Source organism: Bombina bombina, unplaced genomic scaffold (assembly GCF_027579735.1).
Source record: "Bombina bombina isolate aBomBom1 unplaced genomic scaffold, aBomBom1.pri scaffold_428, whole genome shotgun sequence".
NCBI classification, from domain to species: Eukaryota; Metazoa; Chordata; class Amphibia; order Anura; family Bombinatoridae; genus Bombina; species Bombina bombina.
In genome coordinates this window covers 48,566-68,387 of record NW_026510826.1, presented here as the reverse complement: position 1 = coordinate 68,387, position 19,822 = coordinate 48,566, and the positions used below count along the sequence as shown (strand labels likewise).

At 35.7% G+C, this 19,822-nt stretch overlaps 1 protein-coding gene across 1 annotated transcript in view; it reads right to left on the bottom strand.

Moving 5' to 3' along the window:
• Positions 1-18,493, bottom strand: part of LOC128643477 (cellular retinoic acid-binding protein 2) — a 31,075-nt gene extending 12,582 nt beyond the window's left edge. The window contains exons 1-2 of the mRNA XM_053696323.1: positions 18,156-18,493; positions 5,590-5,768 (exon numbers count right to left, since the gene is read on the bottom strand). Coding sequence (XP_053552298.1) covers positions 5,590-5,768; positions 18,156-18,225 — 249 coding nt within the window. The 5' untranslated portion in view covers positions 18,226-18,493. The remainder of the gene's footprint in view (positions 1-5,589; positions 5,769-18,155) is intronic.
• Between the last annotated feature and the right edge of the window lie 1,329 nt (positions 18,494-19,822).

Genomic DNA, 19,822 nt, shown 5'->3' with positions numbered 1-19,822 from the left:
GGAATAACAGGCACTAAATCATAAAGATCATGTCTTTTTTTTTTTTTACTTATCATCCTGGAACTTCATGTATTTACCCCCCACAAATGGGTTAAATGCATAGATAAAATCATGCTTGGGAGCCACAGAGAACTTCTTTCACTGGTCAGAAGACAGCCGGTGAACCAATCATCAGCAGCAGTAGCACGACCCCTCCAATCACCAGCTCTGTTCAGTTTGGGAGCTGCAATGCTTGCTGCTCCAAAGCAGGACTTTACCAAGGTGTTTAAGCCCTTTGCAGGATCAGTAGCGAAAAAAATGACATGCTCTAACAAATGCTCTACATTTTCCATTACAATGTCCCTTTAAATAGTAGAATAGCTCGTAAAAAGTCAGCATTTAACTGTTTTCCATATATTCCATATATATATGTATGATAGTATGATGTGAAGTCATTTGTTTTATTATGGTCATAACCATTATATTTACTTGCTACGCTCGTCTTTATTAGCGTTATGTTTATTCTGTTCTTTATTGTGTAAACTGCATAAATAACCACTAGACACTTTCTTAGACTATAACAAACACCAAGCATAGTCAGCATACTGTGTGCAAAACCTCTGATGCAAAACAATATGGGCCAATTTACAAGTGGAGCGCTAAAAGCGATATTTGCGCTCCACTGATCCAGCGCATGCTAATGTGAGCTGGTATTACAAGTTGACAGCAATGTGAACACGAGCTCGGGAACCATTGCGCTCATGAGAGCACACTTTAATAGGTTCCAATGGGAGCCTCATTCTGATGCCGTCATACACGGCACACAACCAAAGTGCAGTGAAGGGGGTAAGTAGCGCAGCAATGGCAGCAAATTGTAAATATATTAAAAAATGTTTAGAGTCATCATTGTTTGAAGAGAAACTTTTTACTAGAACCAGGGACAATGATCCACAAAAGAACCATAAAAAGTATTTAGTTTCCAAGCTTATTATAAAAGAATCTTTTGTACTGCATGGATTTGATTGCTCCTTAAAGGGACACTCAAGTCAACATAAACTTTTATGATTCAGATAGAGCGTGCAGTTTTAAGACACTTTCCAATTTACTTACATTTTGCAGTGTTTTTATATTCACGCTTTCTGGGGATCAAGATCCTACTGAGCATGTGCACAAGCTCACAGGGTATACGTATACTAGTTTGTGATTGGCTGATGTATGTCACATGATATATAGGCCGGATAATAGGAGAAAAAATAAATTTGTCAGAAACAAAAATCTACTGCTTATTTGAAATTTAGAGAAAGGGGTAGATTTATCAATGTGCAGGCGGACATCGATAAATGCCGACAGCATACGCTATCAGCATTTATCATTGCACGAGCATTTCTAGTGAAATGCTTGTGCAATGCCGCCCCCTGCACATAAGCAGGGGGTGTCAATCAACCCGATCGTGCTGATTGCTGTCCACCACCTCAGTAACTTACATTTCCGGCGAGCCAGAAATTATTGGGGTAGATAGCAGCATCCTCTGCTTGGTAAATCTACCCCGAAGTATTATTGCATTGTCTTTTTTTTCTTTCACGATTCAGATAGCACGTTCAATTTTAAGTACTTTCTAATTTACTCCTATTATGAATTTTTCTTTGTTCTCTTGCTATCTTTATTTGAAAAAGCAGGAATCTAAGCACCAATCAGCAAGCGCAACCCATGTGCTGAACCAAAAATGGGCCGACTCCTAAGCTCACATTCTTGCTTTTCAAATAAAGATAGCAAGAGAACGAAGAAGAAAAATCATAATAGGAGTAAATTATAAAGTTGCATAAAATTGCATGCTCTATCTGAACTGGGTTTAGTATCCCTTTAAAGTGATGGTAAAGTCTCCCCTTTTTAAAATCAGATCCAAAATGTAAGTGATATTTTAGATAGTTTAATTCATCAGTTGTAATGAAGATGCAACATAACTTACTTTTTAATGTAGATTGGGGGGTCGATCCGATATAAAGCGTCGCCCGCAAAAGCCGGCGACGCCAATAATTGCGTGGATTTGGTATCCTATATACGGCGTAAGCTAGAAGTTACGCGCGTATATTTCTGCCGTCGCCCGCAGTTTTTTGGGCCATAGGCAGGTATACCAAACCCGCGCAGTTTGGTATCCAATATGCAGCGTAAGGACTTACGTGGCGAAAATGGAGAAAACTTACTCCATTTTCACCTCGCCACAAAAAGCAGCCGTAAGAAGCCTTACGCTGACTATTGGAGCCCCGTAACTCCCTAAACTAGCTGCTAAAATAAACCTAACACCTAACGCATGCGCAATGTCTATCTCCCTGTCAACCGCGATCTGCTAAAATAAACCTAACACCTAACGCATGCGCAATGTCTATCTCCCTGTCAACCGCGATCTCCCCCCCCCCCTGAAATCCCTAATAAAGTTATTACCCCCTAAAACGCCGCTCCCGGACCCCGCCGCCATCTACATAAACTAACCCCCTACTGTGAGCCCCTAAAACCGCCGCCATCTACCTTATCTATCCCGTAATCTGACCCCTTACACCGCCGCCACCTATATAAAAATGATTAACCCCTAATTTAATCTACCTACCCCGCCGCCAGCTATGTTATCTATATTAACCCTAAGTATATTATAGTTAATATAGTTATTACATTATATATATTAACTATATTAACCCTAATTATATTAGGGTTAATATAGTTAATATAGTTACTATAGTATTTATATAAACTATATTAACTCTATCTAACCCTAACACCCCTAACTAAATTTATATTAAATTAATCTAATTCATTTATAAACTAAAATATTCCTATTTAAATCTAAATACTTACCTATAAAATAAACCCTAAGATAGCTACAATATAATTAATAATTACATTATAGCTATGTTAGGGTTAATATTTATTTTACAGGTAAATAGTTAATTATTTTAACTAGGTATAATAGATATTAAATAGTTATTAACTATTTAATATCTACCTAGTTAAAATAATTACCCAATTACCTGTAAAATAAATCCTAACCTAAGTTACAAATACACCTACACTATCAATAAATTTAATAAACTACAAACATCTATCTAAAAATACAATTAAAAAAGATTTCAGCTCTTTTGCATTCAACAAATACAATACCCCCCCCCCCATTACAACCCACCACCCACATACCCCTATCGGAACAGCCAATAGAATGCGAGCTCAATCTGATTGGCTGATTGGATCAGCCAATCGGATTGAACTTGAATCTGATTGGCTGATTCAATCAGCCAATCAGATTTTTTTAACTTAATTCCGATTGGCTGATAGAATCCTATCAGCCAATCGGAATTCGGCGGACGCCATCTTGGATGACGTCATTTAAAGGTACCTCATTCCAAGTTTAGCAGTCGGCCGGGATGGATGCTCCGCGGCGGCGGAGCGAAGAAAGAAGATTGAAGATGCCGCCGGAAGAATGAAGACTTTGCTGCCGCTTGGAGGAAGACGTCGCCGGAGGAAGAATTCTTCTTTGCCGCTTGGAGGATGACATCGCCGGAGGAAGAATTCTTCTTTGCCGCTTGGAGGACGACATCGCCCGGATCGGATCAGGAGTTCGGCCCGGTGTGGTGAAGACAAGGTAGGGAGATCTTCAGGGGGGTAGTGTTAGGCTTTTTTAAGGGGGGTTTGGGTGGGTTTAGAATAGGGGTATGTGGGTGGTGGGTTGTAATGGGGGGGGGGGGGTATTGTATTTGTTGAATGCAAAAGAGCTGAAATCTTTGGGGCATGCCCCACAAAAGGCCCTTTTAAGGGCTGGTAAGGTAAAGAGCTTTGAAATTTGTTGAATTTAGAATAGGGCAGGGAATTTTTTTTATTTTGGGGGTTTATTATTTTATTAGGGGGCTTAGAATAGGTGTAATTATCTTAAAAATCTTGTAATCTTTTTTTTATTTTTTGTAATTTAGTGTTTGTTTTTTTTTGTAATTTAGTTTAGTTAATTTAATTGTATTTTTAGATAGATGTTTGTAGTTTATTAAATTTATTGATAGTGTAGGTGTATTTGTAACTTAGGTTAGGATTTATTTTACAGGTAATTGGGTAATTATTTTAACTAGGTAGATATTAAATAGTTAATAACTATTTAATATCTATTATACCTAGTTAAAATAATTAACTATTTACCTGTAAAATAAATATTAACCCTAACATAGCTATAATGTAATTATTAATTATATTGTAGCTATCTTAGGGTTTATTTTATAGGTAAGTATTTAGATTTAAATAGGAATATTTTAGTTTATAAATGAATTAGATTAATTTAATATAAATTTAGTTAGGGGTGTTAGGGTTAGATAGAGTTAATATAGTTTATATAAATACTATAGTAACTATATTAACTATATTAACCCTAATATAATTAGGGTTAATATAGTTAATATATATAATGTAATACCTATATTAACTATAATATACTTAGGGTTAATATAGATAATATAGCTGGCGGCAGGGTAGGTAGATTAAATTAGGGGTTAATCATTTTAATAGAGATGGCGGCGGTGTAAGGGGCTTACATTAGGGGTTAATAATTTTAATATAGATGGCGGCGGTGTTAGGGGCTCACTTTAGGGGGTTATAGATATAATATAGCTGGTGGCGGGGTACGGGAGCGGCGGTTTAGGGGTTAATAACTTTATTAGGTTGCGGCGGGGTACGGGAGCGGCGGTTTAGGGGTTAATAGCATTTTTATTGTTAGGCTAGTGAGGGGGGATAGCGGATAGAGGGTTAGACAGTGCGGGCTATGTTAGGGAGGCGTGTTAGACAGTGCGGGCTATGTTAGGGAGGCGTGTTAGACAGTGCGGGTGTTTTAAACTTTAGTCAGGTTTTATAGGCGCCGGCAGATTCTAACGTGGCGCAAGTCACTGGCGACGCCAGAAATTTGTACTTACGCAGATTTCTGGACATCGCTGGTTTGTGAGACTTACGGCACGTTAGCATCTGACGGCGACTTATATGGGATGGCTCGAGTTGCGAGCTGAAACTGCGGGCGACGCCGGTCTCCTCGCTTGCGCCGCAAACTGCGATCTATATCGGATCGCGCCCATGAAATTCAAATACCCCACAATGTGAACTAAAGGTTTGAATTGTTCTCTAATCAGCGCTCTAGCTACATTTAAAAGTGCCATATGGGGATAGTGCTGATTGGAGAACAATTCAAACCATTAGCTCACAGAAAAATAAACTTTTGAAGTGGGTGACGGAATACAGGGAATTTAAATGTCATATCTACATTACAGAGTAAGTTATAGCACATCTTCATTACAACTGATGAATTAAACTCCATCTAAAATATTACATTCCAGACCTGTTTTTAAAAAGGGGGGACTTTACCATCACTTAAGTTTTATCCTACAAAACTACTTTTTTTTCATAAACCCTTATCAAGTAGTGTTAGATAGTAGAACTGCCTCAGATTCCTCAGCAGACAGCAATTTCTATTGTTTGTTATGTTTCACCAAAATATACAACCCCCCCCCCCCCCCAAAAAAAAATAGCTTATATTTTAGGCCTCATTATGAACAAAAGAAGCATAATTGGCTTAGGATGGAGTATCTAGATCCTCACCTTGCAAGGACGGCCATCTACAGTCTGCTCTTCAAATTCTTCCCCAACTTTGAAATGAATCTCGGTGGTTCGAACTGTCGTGGAGGTTTTGATGTAGAAGCATTCCCCATCTTGCTTTATCTCCACTGCCGGTTTAGAAGCAGCAGCCACTGCGATCTTCCGCAACATGACGTTAACACCTAAAAAAAATTATTTAAATACATTTTGAAATGATAAAGCAAATTCAGTCACCTCAAAACCAATCATTAACCAGGACATTAAATTGAAAGAAAAAAATGTAATGAATGAGGCCGATTTAAATATCCAAAATATATAAAACACAGAGGAAGTCTAGCACTCACTCGCAAACACTCAGCTAAGATTAAAAGCAAACATTTAAGAGTTAGTTAACGCATCTGGCCAAATGGAACAAACCCAGGTACTACGTCAAGGTCTCTCTCAAAACCAGGGTCCCTAATACAGCAATACAATTCAAGCTCTCAATCAAACACGTCAAGGGTGCACAGACTTAGGTAATCACCCTAGACCTACACAAAACACAGAGGGGGACTGCACTCACAGAGGTAAAATGTATATTAATATGTGTTGGTTATGCAAAACTGGGGAATGGGTAATAAAGGGATTATCTATCTTTTTAAACAATAACATTTTTGGAGTAGACTGTCCCTTTAAAAAGATTTGGATTTCAAAATAGTTAGGATTTTGGAATATTTGTATATTTACATCTGTAAAATGGGATAGCTTGGATAGGGGATGGGACCAAGTGTAAACATCAATATCTTATACATACAACCTAAAAGGTAGTTTTATGTTATTTTTAATACGTTTGTATACATAGTACCCTCAAAAAGATAGTATAGTACTGTTATCAGACAGCTAATAGTTTTAAATAAATATAGACTATTATCTACATTTTAGAATAAAAAACATACACACAGAAGAGACTGACTTACAGGCAAGGAAAAATAGAAATTTTTGATCATCTTAATTTTTTAAAAATATTAATTAAAACATTTGGATTTCAAAATAAGTGTGGATTTTGGAATTATATATATATACATACACTGTATATTCAAGAACTCTCTAATTTTTGCTCCTGTTGATTAATTACATATATGTAATTTAAAGAATTGATAATGTTGGAGGTCACATTGAAACGTGCAGGTCAAGTGACTTGCAGTAGGTCACAGAACGCATCAGAAGACTTAGCTTACTAGACAAGACAGAGAGCAGATGTGCTTCCCCAAGACACTATGGGTCATCACCATTTGTCATATGATCTTTCAACCTGGATTGGGGAAATTTAATCCCACTGACTATGCTGGGTTCCTGTAGACCTCATCACACCTGATTTCCGCTTGACTGCAGTTTTCCAGGCCACCGAGGATTCCCTGAAAGTGTTTAGAGAACGTGATGAACTAAATATCACTCTACACCAGGTGCAGTTTCAGGAGGACTGCTTGACAGTGGCATTTTTGCCAAAAATGTAATAACTGTTAGCAGAACTAGACGTTAATAAATCAGATAATGTGATACTCACTTAAAGAAAGAAAAAGGCATTGCTGGCATCTATTAATGGGACTGTACCATTTTGTAATGACACATGACAACTTTAAATGCTTTAAAAAAAAAAATTGTACTCAGGACTTATGCAATGCAGTGCTGATATATACTATGCTATATACTTATGGCATATAAAACTTACCAAGCACATTCTTCCCACAATGGGAAAAAAATGGAATACAAATTGCAGCAATAAAATTTGCATTAAAGGGACATTCTAATGAAAACAATTACATGCTCTAATTGGTTAGAGCAGGTAATTGTTGCATCAACTGTGTGTTTAACCCCCCAAAAGAGGGCAAACAGGTCAGTATAATTCAATTTGGGTGCTGCAAGCAATACAGCTCCTGAGCAGAACATGGTGGATGGGATAATCAGGAGTGGCAGCTGCACATAGCCAACAATTACTGGCCGTGTTCTGCTGAGAAGCTGAAAAGGAACACTTTGCCAAGGCTAACTAAACACACAAGCTCAAGTTTATGAACATGTGGGCAACAAGGTTCCCATGCAGGGAAATTGTTTGCCTATGCTTGTGTGCAGTGATACGGTACCCGCTACTTGAATTTATGATTCCTACCAATTACACAAGAGTAGGGCATGTCAATCATCCCAGGCGGGATGATACAATTCTGCTACCTTACAAATGCTGCTTCTTAAAGGGACAGTTTAGTAAAAAATGTTTTCCCTTTTAATGTGTTCCCAATTATCCACTTTACCTGCTGGAGTGTATTAAATTGTTTACAAGTATTTCCTTTACCCTTATATTGGCATTTGAAATAGTCAATTTAGCCTGTGGTATCCCCACCTATTCTGAAAGTGTCTGGTCTTAGGTCCAAGTTATAGATAAGCTGTGTAAACACAGCCAGCAGAAAAAAATTACCATCCCACTGGGGTATAGAAGATTTTCCATTGTTCTCTCCAAGTATTGGTCTTTGGTGTACAGACAGATATAAAATAAAGAAGCGTGTATATGTACACAATGTGATAAAGTAATGAGATCTGATTATACCTACAATCTAAACCCATTTTATTAAGTTGTGGCTTCAAAAAACTAAATCAGTTATTTCATATACACAAATAAACCTTAAAAAGCAAATTCTCATACATTTTATACTCTGCAGCTTGTAAAAAAAGTTATGGGAAACACATTAAGGGTATACTGTCCCTTTAAAAATAGCAAGAGGAAGCCTGCACAAGAACTATTTCTGCAACTAGCTAAAATATCTCCCACAGTTAGCTAGGGTCAGTGACATAAAAATGACATGCTCTTACAAATTACTGCATGTCATTTTTTAATTAGAATGTCTCTTTAAATAACATTTAAAAACAAAGAGCAGCTCTCAGTAGGCTGACCCTAATTAAGCCTTGGAAATGTGATCAGTAAAGAATAGAAAAGACATTGTGCTGTGTCTTGTGAGCTTGGTGATCTCCAAGAAAACACGTGGTCAGTGCAGGCGTATGATATCCTTTAGGCAGAAAATGAGTTCATGTCTGTGACAGAGATGAACAACATCATCAAAAAAAAGCTGGAGGGCTTTGTTGGCAATTAAAGGAACGCTGGCAAATATATCACTGTTGTTCCTCCCAAAGTTTATACAACAATAAATAATATAATTCCCCAATAGGACAGAAAGACATTTGAAAAAAATCCCAGTTAATCCCATGTTTATCTATGTAAATTCCAAATGCTATTGCAGGAAGCTCCAAAGAACATTTAAAAGGACATTAAACCCAGATTTTTGCTTTCATGATTCAGATAGAGAATACCATTTTAAACAACTTTCTAATTTACTTCTATTGTCTAATCTGCTTCAATCTCTTTATATTCTTTCCTGAAAAGCATATCTAGGTAGGCTCAGTAGCTTCTGATTGGTGGCTGCACATAGATGCCTCATGTGATTGGCTCACTAATGTGCATTGCTATTTCTTTAACAAAGGATATCTAAAGATTGCAGCAAATTAGATAATAAAAGTAAATTAGAAAGTTGTTTAAAATAGTATTCTCTATCTGAATCAAGAAAGAAAAAAAAAATATTTTGTGTTTAATGGCCCTTTAAATAGCATTTAAAGGGCAACCAATTGTATAATTCCAAACTACAAGCATATTTTAGTATATCAAGTTATTGACTAATAAAGAGAAACATTGTGCTAATGATGTTTATAAACACTGTGTAAACCAAGCTAGCCTAACTCAAGACCCTTTATTTAACCCTTCATTTCTTATGCCTGAATACAATCGCTAAACCATGGAGTTCATTGAATCTATGTTGGACATTTCTGTTTCTATAGATTTATGTAGAATCTGAGATAAAGTTCTGTTACAGCAGCTAAGGTGTTAAACCCCACCCCCAGGAGATTTGGTACATAAATAATAAAACACTAAACTCCCAACAAGGCCTGCTGGCCTTTGATCTACCAGTATGGTGTTTACCAATAGGGTGATAAACCATAAAACTGTAAAATCTTATAAGATTTACACCAGGCTGGGAACAATAGAAGAAGCACTAAAAACTTCAAGGGCTGTTTTCTGCTTGTGAATTGGTGTATACAGTCCAGTTGTCATAAAGAGAGGTTGATGGGTCACAGGTTTTGTTTGATGCAGATAACAGCTCAGTTAGTGGGGTTAAACTGTGGCTGAACCTAACAAGAGTGGCCTGGTGGGGATAGGGGTCCTAGCTGCAGTTATAAAACAATCATTTATCTATGTAATAAAATGGACCAAAGTCAAGGCTTGGAGGTGGTAGATGTAATCATTCGGCCACCCTGATCTTATATGTATCTGTTCAATGAAACTGTTTAATATGATTATCCTACAGCCAGTAAGTTGCCAGCCATTAGCTGCCTTCCTTAGTTCTCATCCACTGTCTCTTCCCGTCTTTATTGTCTATTTCTTACAATCTTTTCACACTCTCCCGTTTTCACTATATATTATTAAACATACAAGGCAATCTTCCAATGTTTCTTCACTTTAACTCCTATGTTATTCTATGCAAATTGGAAATACTGGAGAATTTGGTGAAAGCTTTTAGTGAATTCTGTTTAATGACCTGTTATGGAAAAAGCAGTGAGGAGACATTTTGTATTTCCTACATTGTCACATTCACTAAGCAAATTCATTAAGATTAAGAGAGCTACCTTAGTGAATTACCTCTATATAATGACACAAGGATTTAATTAAGTCCCCTTGGATGGACAGCGTATCTAGCCAGCTGCCACATTTCCACCTCCACCCTTAAAGGGACAATCAAGTCAAAATTAAACTTTCATGATTCAGACACAGCATGCAATGTTAAACAACTTTCCATTTACTTCCATTAACAAAATGCAGAGTATATTTAGATTTACACTTTTTAGTCACAAGCTCCTACTGAGCATGTTCAAGAATCCACTAAATATACGTATGTACATTTGTGATTGGCTGATGGCTGTCACATGACACAGGAGGAGTGGAAATAGACATAATTGAAATTTGTCAGAAAAAAAATCTACTACTCATTTTTTCAGACTTTTGCATTGTCTTTTTATCATGCATGTGTTCATTATGTAAATCTACTGTATGCACTGGTTCTTTAATGTATATAAAACTACTAAAATTTATATAAGAAAGTGTACTTTTTATAGTATACATTCCATAAGACAAACATGACCATTTTCTAATGCTACAGCTAAACCCATTGTTAAAAAAGTATATACATTAGCATATTTCTATTCAAAGGTAACTTTTTGAACCTTAAAAGCCATCCTCTCAGCGACAGCATTGCTCAAGCTGTTCAACTGTATAGGAATATGCTGTCACTTTCTCCTTACTTTGGAGGACGAGATAAGCAAATGTTACTGAAATTATATGCAGCCGTAATGCTTAGGCCTCAGTACCCTTATGCTCATATAATGTATTAGCTCAAGCAACTTTAACTCTGATTGGCTGTGTAAAATAATGAGTGGGGACTGGTGCCTGGGTATAGCACAGTGCACTGGGAATAATGATGCCAACCAGATTGCATTTGTGATGTGTCCCTAAATGGCCTGTATTTTTGTTCTACATGTTGACAACCCTATCTGTAACTATTCACTTGAATAGCGCATCAAGTTGTACAGCGAAGTAGAAATAGAAAGCTCTTACATAAATAGGGCAACCCAGACCTTGGCCTAGTCAGTTGTAACTCCACATACCCAACCTATCCTGGCTCCCCACACCCACATCCATATACCACCATAAATTAACCCCATAATTATGTAAGCACAGCCCCTAAGACTGAGTATGTATAAAAAAAAAGATATGGTTATCCCAAAAATTATTTTCTTTTGAAACAGAAAAAGTTTGAGTTCCAAATCAATTAATATGAATAGTTAGTGATTAAGACTACAAGATAATTGATATCATAACAAATGTTGCTATGCCATATATAAAATGGGGTTAGAACGATGTATCAGGTAAGAGTGATTAGATAATAAGCTCTCTTGCCAAGAAATACTTTATTGTAATTAAATTTTCCTGCAGCAAAACCGCAAAAAAAAAACAACAATTGCATGTAGATTGTAAAACAAAACCTTAATTGAAAACAGCAGGGTATTTTTTTGGCAGAACTGGTGTTATTTTTCTCAGCTGGTGAATGTTGATAAAGTACCTTAGATGTGTCTGTTTTCATGCTGCGTCTTTTGCAAAACAATTATATTACATTAATGTTCATGTTACCAGAGGCCTTGGTGAGAAATCACTATTTTGCTCTCTGTAGGGGGAGTCAATGTCATTCATAGTGCTGAAGCAGTTCTGAATCCAGCTGGCAAACACTGCTGGGCCTGGGCCAGAATTCTGCCAGCGCCTGCCCTTTGCTATGTCTAGGGAACCACTGGCTAGGAACTCGATGCTCCAGCACCTGTTCTGTGTGGCCTCTGCAAATGTTGAGGGGATTTATTGCATTAACCCTATCCTGCCCAACCTAATGATTCAACGTACATTATCTAGACTGTAGCTTTACTGATTAAAGATATTTGAATTGCACTATTTAGAAGCCTTTTTGCAATATACTTGGGTTTGCAAAAATGTTTCTTTTAAAAGCCATCACAGTATGAGCCATAATTCTTAAATGTGTACACAACTCACTGCAGATATGGCTGTGCTTCTAGAGTTGTTGGTGACGTTGCCAGCTCTCTGTGCATGCGAGGAAATGCTCGTGCACGTCGCCTGCAGCCACTGGCAGCTGATCACATGCACCAGAAAGTGAAACAAATTCCGGAAGCCAGGTAACCACGGCTCCTAGAATTTAATTTCTGGCTCCTTACTTTTCTGATTATGCTGCATATTTACAAATAACCTTTTTTTTTTGACAAATAATAATGATGATATTTAGTTACTTAAGTAAACAATGAATGATACTGTCATTTTGTAAGCAAAATGTTCAGTTAGGGACATATATGTAGCAGGGATGGGTTTTATGATGATTGTAGTGTGTACTTTTTTTTTTTAAATGACCAAAATGGGTGGGTAAATAAATAAATAATAATAGTATACTGCAACATTGTTTTACTAGACACAATTAAACATTTTATATTACAATTTATACGTGCTTCATGTCCCTTTAAAATGTATATCTACCAATATAAACTAGAAGATAATTATTCATAATTTCTCTACATCATTTACCATTTCTGAGCCATTTATTTATTGCCTGCAAAGGGACATGAAACCCAAAATGTTTATTTCATGATTCAGAGCATGTGATTTTTAAACAATTTACTTCTATTTTCTAATTTGATTTGTTCTCTTGGTATCTTTAGCTGAAAAGAATAACTAGGTAGGCTCAGGCGCTAGCTGCTGTTTGGTGGTTGCACATAAATGCCTCTTGTCATCCCCAGATGTTCAGCTAGCTCCCAATAGTGCATTGCTGCTCCTTCAACAAAGGATACTAAAAGAGGGAAGCAAATTTGTTAATAGAAGTAAATTGGAAAGTTGTTTAAAAATCATATGCTCTATATAACTAATTATTTATTTATTTTTTAGTTGTATGTTCATTTAATGTCTTGTATACATAATACATAAGGGCTTAAATGTGCACCATTAATAAGCACAAATACAAATTCATATTTATTAGTATAATAAACAGTAAGCTGTTTACCCAATGGGCAAAATGTACTATCCGTACAGGTAGAAAGGTTCGCAAGTAATTAACCGGTCTGCCTGCAATTAGCACTTGCAATGTTGCAATGTTTAACATTGCAAAAGGGGTTTTATGTTGTCTGCAGTTACTGAGCGGAACTTTATCCATGTATTTAACTTTGTGGGGTAAAACACGTAACCTTGCAGGGTCAGAAGTGCTAACATTGCATGTATTAAGATAATGCGCAAAACTTTATCCATGTATTTCACTTAGTGGGGTTAAACACATGGCCTTGCAGGATCAGAAGTGCTAACATTGCATGTATTAACACATTCATAATTAAATAAGAATTAATAATAAATGACTGCATATAATGTATGCATTACTAATGTCACTTTAATTTAAAATACTTTTACATGTAAAAAAAATCTTTTGCAAGATAAGAAACCCAAACTTATAAATACACAGAAAAGTACAGCAATATACCAATAATAAAGAAGAAAAACACTCTGTGGACTAATTCACTAAAATACTTTCATGATTATAAGCTTTTCCAAACTTAGATCCCAAGACTGGGAAACTGCTGGGGCATAGATTCAGTGGCCAAGGATGGGTCAGATGACCCAGAAGCACAGTGAGGTGGCATAATGGAAGGTCAATGTCGAATGGGAGTGGAGTCATTGCAGTGTGTGGGGGCGTGGCTGGTAATCCTCATGCATGATGGGTCGATTATGGGTAAGGTTAGGTCTCTAGTTTCACTTCTTGAGTCTGGGGGCTTCAATAGAGGAATGATGGACAGTGGCACTGGCATAGTGCTCCCAAAATCATCCTGCAAAATGCGGGAAAGATGGGAACCAGTTCACTAAAGCTCTCACTCTTCTTTATTCTTTACTAAATTGGCTGTATACAATGGCTGTTAGTAAAGTTAAACTGTGTGTTGTAAATGGGGAGAGACAGCGAAGTAGTATGGGATGGGAAACAGATAACCCACTAGATAGATTTATTGTGTTCTCTAGGCTAAATTCACAGCATAAATTATTTTTACATAAAAAACATTAAATGTTACATTTTAAACTAGGAGGAAATACGTGTTTGTGCAAAACAGATGTTAATATATAAATGTTCATTGGTTGATAGGATTTATAATGTGTTTTGAAATAATCCCTTTTGGATGAAGAGTAAAGAAAATGCAATGTACCTTTAGGATGAACAAAAATGTGTAGCTTCTTTTAAACTACAGAGCTCAAAATGTAATTCTGCTTGTAACAAAGAGATTTATAATATACTTTAAGCTTTACTCATATATGAAAAAACAGCATTTAAACATGTCAAATAATACTTTTGCATGAAAAATATTAGGTGAAAGCTGTTGAAATTGGAACAAATGTTACACTATAGTTTTCTTCTTCTAATCCCCACTGGCTGGTAAAGATAACTTCCACTGTATTACTGGTAGAGAGGGTTGTGCCTCTGCAATTATAACAAAAAATTGGTTTATTCAATACAAGAAAATTAAAAACAAAACAAAAAAAAAAACTAAAATATCTTTTGAAATACCACTTTTTTTTTAGATTAGTGCATTCTACAGGATGATGAAACTCTACCCTGCAACACACTACACAGTGACTGCTTGATCAGCACAAGAGTTCATGTGTATATGTCCCTTACTGGCTACACAAAGGAGATAAAATAAAGCTACTGAAAAGGTATAAGGGATATTAGGTAAATTGCAAACCAATGCGACAACATGATTAAACGATTTTAAGCATTTATTTTGCATGCCATTCTTTTGTTACGCAGTGCATAGTTACTGATATATAATAGGCTGTGCAAGGGCGTATTTAACCCCTTTACTGATGTCACCAGCAAGAACATTTGTCAGGGTAAACAGCAAACAATACAGGGCAGTGAGAAGAAAAAATATTACACTGAGTGCAACAAAACCAGCTGTGGCCACACATTGCAATGTGCTATTATACAGCATTTTAAGTAACATTACACCATATCCATAGTTCTATATGACCACAGGTCTAATAATTATGCAAGTAACAACCTACAACAGATGGAAATGATTTTTTATTGCTAGTTACTTTGGAACTATGTTACTTCAAATCGGGAATAACCAGCACAACAATGAAAAGTAAAGAGGGGGTTTAAATGTTTGTTATATTTGCTCTCTCGCTTTCTTTTGCTCTCTATCTATTAGATCTATCTATCTGTCTTATTTGTCTGATCTATCTATATCTATTTATCCATCTATCTATCTGTCTATCTATCTACCCATCGTCTTATAAGTCTTTTCTATCTATCATTCTATCTTATCTATCTTTCTGTCTTATCTATCTATCATTCTGTCTTATTTATATATCTAGCTGTCTATCTATCTAATCTATTTATCTATTACATATCTGGTATCAGCTATCTATCTTATCTATCCATCTACTGATCTGTCTATCTGTATTATCTATCCATCTTATCTATCTATCTATCATGCTATCTATCTTATCTATCATTCTATCTGTCTTATTTATATATCTATGTATGTAGCTGCCTGTCTATCTAATCTATCTATCACATATCTAGTATCAGCTATCTATCTTATCTATCTATCTGTCTAATCTATCAGTCTTATCTAGTTATCTATCTGTCTATTTATTCTGCCTATCTATTACATATCTAGTATCAGCTATCTATCTTATCTATCTATCTATCTGTCTATTTATTCTGCCTATCTATTACATATCTAGTATCAGCTATCTGTCTTATCTATCAGTCTATCTGTCTTATCTAGTTATCTATCTGTCTATCTAATGTATCTATCTATTACATATCTAGTATCAACGATCTATCTTATTTATCAGTATATCTCTTATCTAGTTATCTATATGTATATCTAATATATCTATTACATATCTAGTATCAGCTATATATTTTATCTATCAGTCTATCCATCTTATCTATCAGTCTATCTAATCTATTACATATCTAGTATCATCTATCTATCTTATCTAATCTGTCTTCTTTGTCTTATCTTTCTGTCTGATCTATCTATCTAACATTCTATTTCTCAGTCTGTCTATCTTTTCTCATTAAAGAATCTACCTTTAGGCTCATACATTTCTACTCTTCAAATTAAAAAACGTCCATGTCTACAAGGCTTCATAAGCTTAGTTTATGGTAGTTTTATTATATTTTGTGTTTGTTTTGTTTTTCAATCTGTTAATTTCCCTTTTGTTTATAAGTTAGTATTACTAGTTACATTTTACTGTAATTATTTACATCTTTTACAGAATGGATAAATCAACTTTATAAAACAATATATAGTATGATTTGATTACAAGACAATGGCTCATTTTTCTTTATCTCATCAGAAATGTAGTATTGTTCCCCTTCTCTATCATCTATTCCAAATCCGTCATTCATTGTGTAACAGTAACATATTTCCCAGCAGGAGAGATGAAATACATGAGAATGAAAGGGTTTATTATATTCAGATACAATGAGATTGCCAGTGGCTATTTGGAATGTATTAATTAAGTGAGGATGAACTGCTAACATTGTACACACCCTGCACATAAGTCAGTTTTCCAGATAAGTTGGATGGAGATTTGATAGGAAGGTAATTATGTCACTGCAATTCTGCACTTGCCCTTTTTTCTGTGTATTAGGATAAAGTGAGAGTTATGTTTTGTGTATTAGAACAAGCCAGAAGAAGATAATATGCACATGACCTGATATTTGATGCTGTATTAATTCCAAGCATTTTTGTAAATGGATGAGAGAGAGGTAAGTGTCCTGACATCTGAGTATCATAAGAAAGTGAGAGGAAACGGTGTGTCTATTAGGATGAGGAGTGGGTAGGTGCCTTTATATTTGTGAAATAGGAGAGAGCTAAGGTCTCTATTAGAAGGGGAGTGAAATGTGTCCTGGCATCTGGGCATTAGCAGAAAGTGAGTAATCTGTGTCTCTGAGTATTAGGAGGAGGTGTTTATATTTCCTGGCATGTACAAGGAAATACATATGTTGCTGTCTGTACAGTATGAAGAAATTATAGGCTTGTGTCCTCATGTTGCTTTATTAAGAGGAGGTGACAAGTATGTGCTCTAGTGTCTATGCATATAAGGAAATGAAATGGCTTAATGTTTGTGTATTAAGTGATGGCATTGTCTTGTGTATTGTGAAAACATTTGTATAAAGGTAGGTAATATATTTTCTGTTGGAGAATGTTTTAAGTGCTTATCTAATGTGTGTATTAGCACATAGTTGATATCTGTGTATGAGGAGCAGTACACATCTTAACATCTAAATACTTAGATAACTATAACCTGATATTTCTTTATGAAGAGATACAAACCCTAACAGCTATGTCCTAGGAGCTGAGATATAAACATTCTGGTGTCTGGTTTTTTTTGGAAGAAGCGATAAATGAATAACCTAGTAAGTATGTTATGTCTCTGTTACAGCATAGGGTGGGAGGAATACACATAGTATTGCCATATGGAATTGTTCTGATGACTGCACATTTATTCAGATCAGATCTATGTATGTGCCTGCCTTAATGTCTGTGTATTAAGAGATATTAGCATTATTAGTGTATATATATATATATAGTTAATTCAAGTGGAAAAAAGCTAAAATATCTACTAGGTGATTAGTCAAAATATATTTGATTGTACAACATATTCTTGATCTTTTGTGGGCAGGAGGTGAGAGGTATATATCTTTGGTGTGTGTGTGGGCAGGAGGTGAGGTGTATATCTTTGGGGTTTTGTGTGGGCGGAGGTGAGATGTATATAGTACCTCCTTGGGCATATGAATAGACAGGAGAAAAAGGTTCCCATTTCTATAAGGGATGTCTGTACCCGTTAACACTAGCCACTGCACAGATGTCCAGTTAAGTGGACTTACCCAAAGCTTTCAGCATTTCTTCAAAATTCTCTGACTGCTTCATCTTCCAATTTCCTGACCAGTTGGGCATGTTTGGAGTAGAATCGGAGAACCACAAAAAAAAAAAGAATGAAAGAAAAAAAAATATATAGATGGGATCCTAGGACAGTTGCTTTGTTAAGGAGTCTGGTGCACAATTTGACTCTTTTAACTCTTGCAGCTTAAACAGTAAATTCTGGTGGTATCAGTCAAGCAAAAGACACTGTGGTCTAAGCTGTTCACCCTATATGTATATGTATGATATCCTTCTCTCCTGGCAGTGCAGGTTTAACATATACATAATAAAGCTCCAGGGCTCTCCTTATATATACTCTCCCCTCTATGCCTGAGCAAAGCTGCAAACCTCCCACTGCAATATCCCCCCTGCCTCCCTGGGGAGGAGCCAAAAGACAAAACCTTTTTTCAATCCCACCTGTGGCTTTATCTTAGAACCAGCTCCCCACCCCACCTCCAAAATAAAAAAAAAAGAAAAAGGAATTGATGACAATTTACAGTATGAAGCAAATCTGACACTTTCCAAGGAATTCTTCCTGTTTGCTGTAGTTTACAAGCTGATGATCTTAACCCCTTCACTAGCAAAAAAACAGCATTGCATATCCTGAAAGTAAAAAGATTAAAGACAATACTGATAGATATTTATATATTTTTTTATTTATTTTATTTTACTCAAATTGTTGGAATGACTTAAAATATGACCTGCTCATTTAATTTCTGAACATTGTTTTAACAAGTTAGAGTTCTGGAAATATTTTCTTTTCATCATGCAGAAATCTGATATGAGTTATCCCTCCCATATTCAAAGGGAAATAATGTAAAATATCAAATGAACAGCAGTGAAGCTGAATAGAAGAAAGTTTGTAATATGCTTATGGTAAAAAAAAAGAAAAAGAATTACTGCATGTGCACATCAGCACAAGATACTTTGTCTATAAAACATATAAATGCCATTTACTACATATGAACATAGTTAATGATGGTCCCAGGTCTTCTGTCCATCAATTTTTTTGGTTTGTCTATATGTTACCAGCTCTGATTATGAGGGGCACTTTTAAAGCTGCAGATATCTATAGAACTTGAGTTGTAAGATTTTGTGCTATATTACAAGTGGTGCGCAAGCATTTGCGCAAGGGTTTTTGCGATAGTTTGCGTGCAGGTTAAATTGTGCTCATATTACAAGCTGAGCGCAATCGCGATTTACACTAGAATCATTACGCCATTTCAGAACTGTGGCTAACTGTTACTCGAGTCAAAAAAGTATCACAAAACACATAAAAAATACATTACAAAGTACAGTTACTCATAATAATACCATCTAATAAAAGTAAAAAAAAAAACTGCACACTAAAGTTATAAGGACTTAAAGATATGAGATCTCAGGTTTTAGAGAAAAAAAGCAGGAGAAGTTTTAACATTGAGATTCATACATATACATCTCTAAAGATGGATATGTCTATCTATCCTATCTATCTGTCTATCTATCTATCTATCTATCTATCTATCTATCTATCTATCTATCTATATATGTGGATTGTGTACATATGTATTTATATGTGTATATATGTATTAACAGACATATATACACCTATAAACACATAAATACATATGTATGCATATATACACATATATAT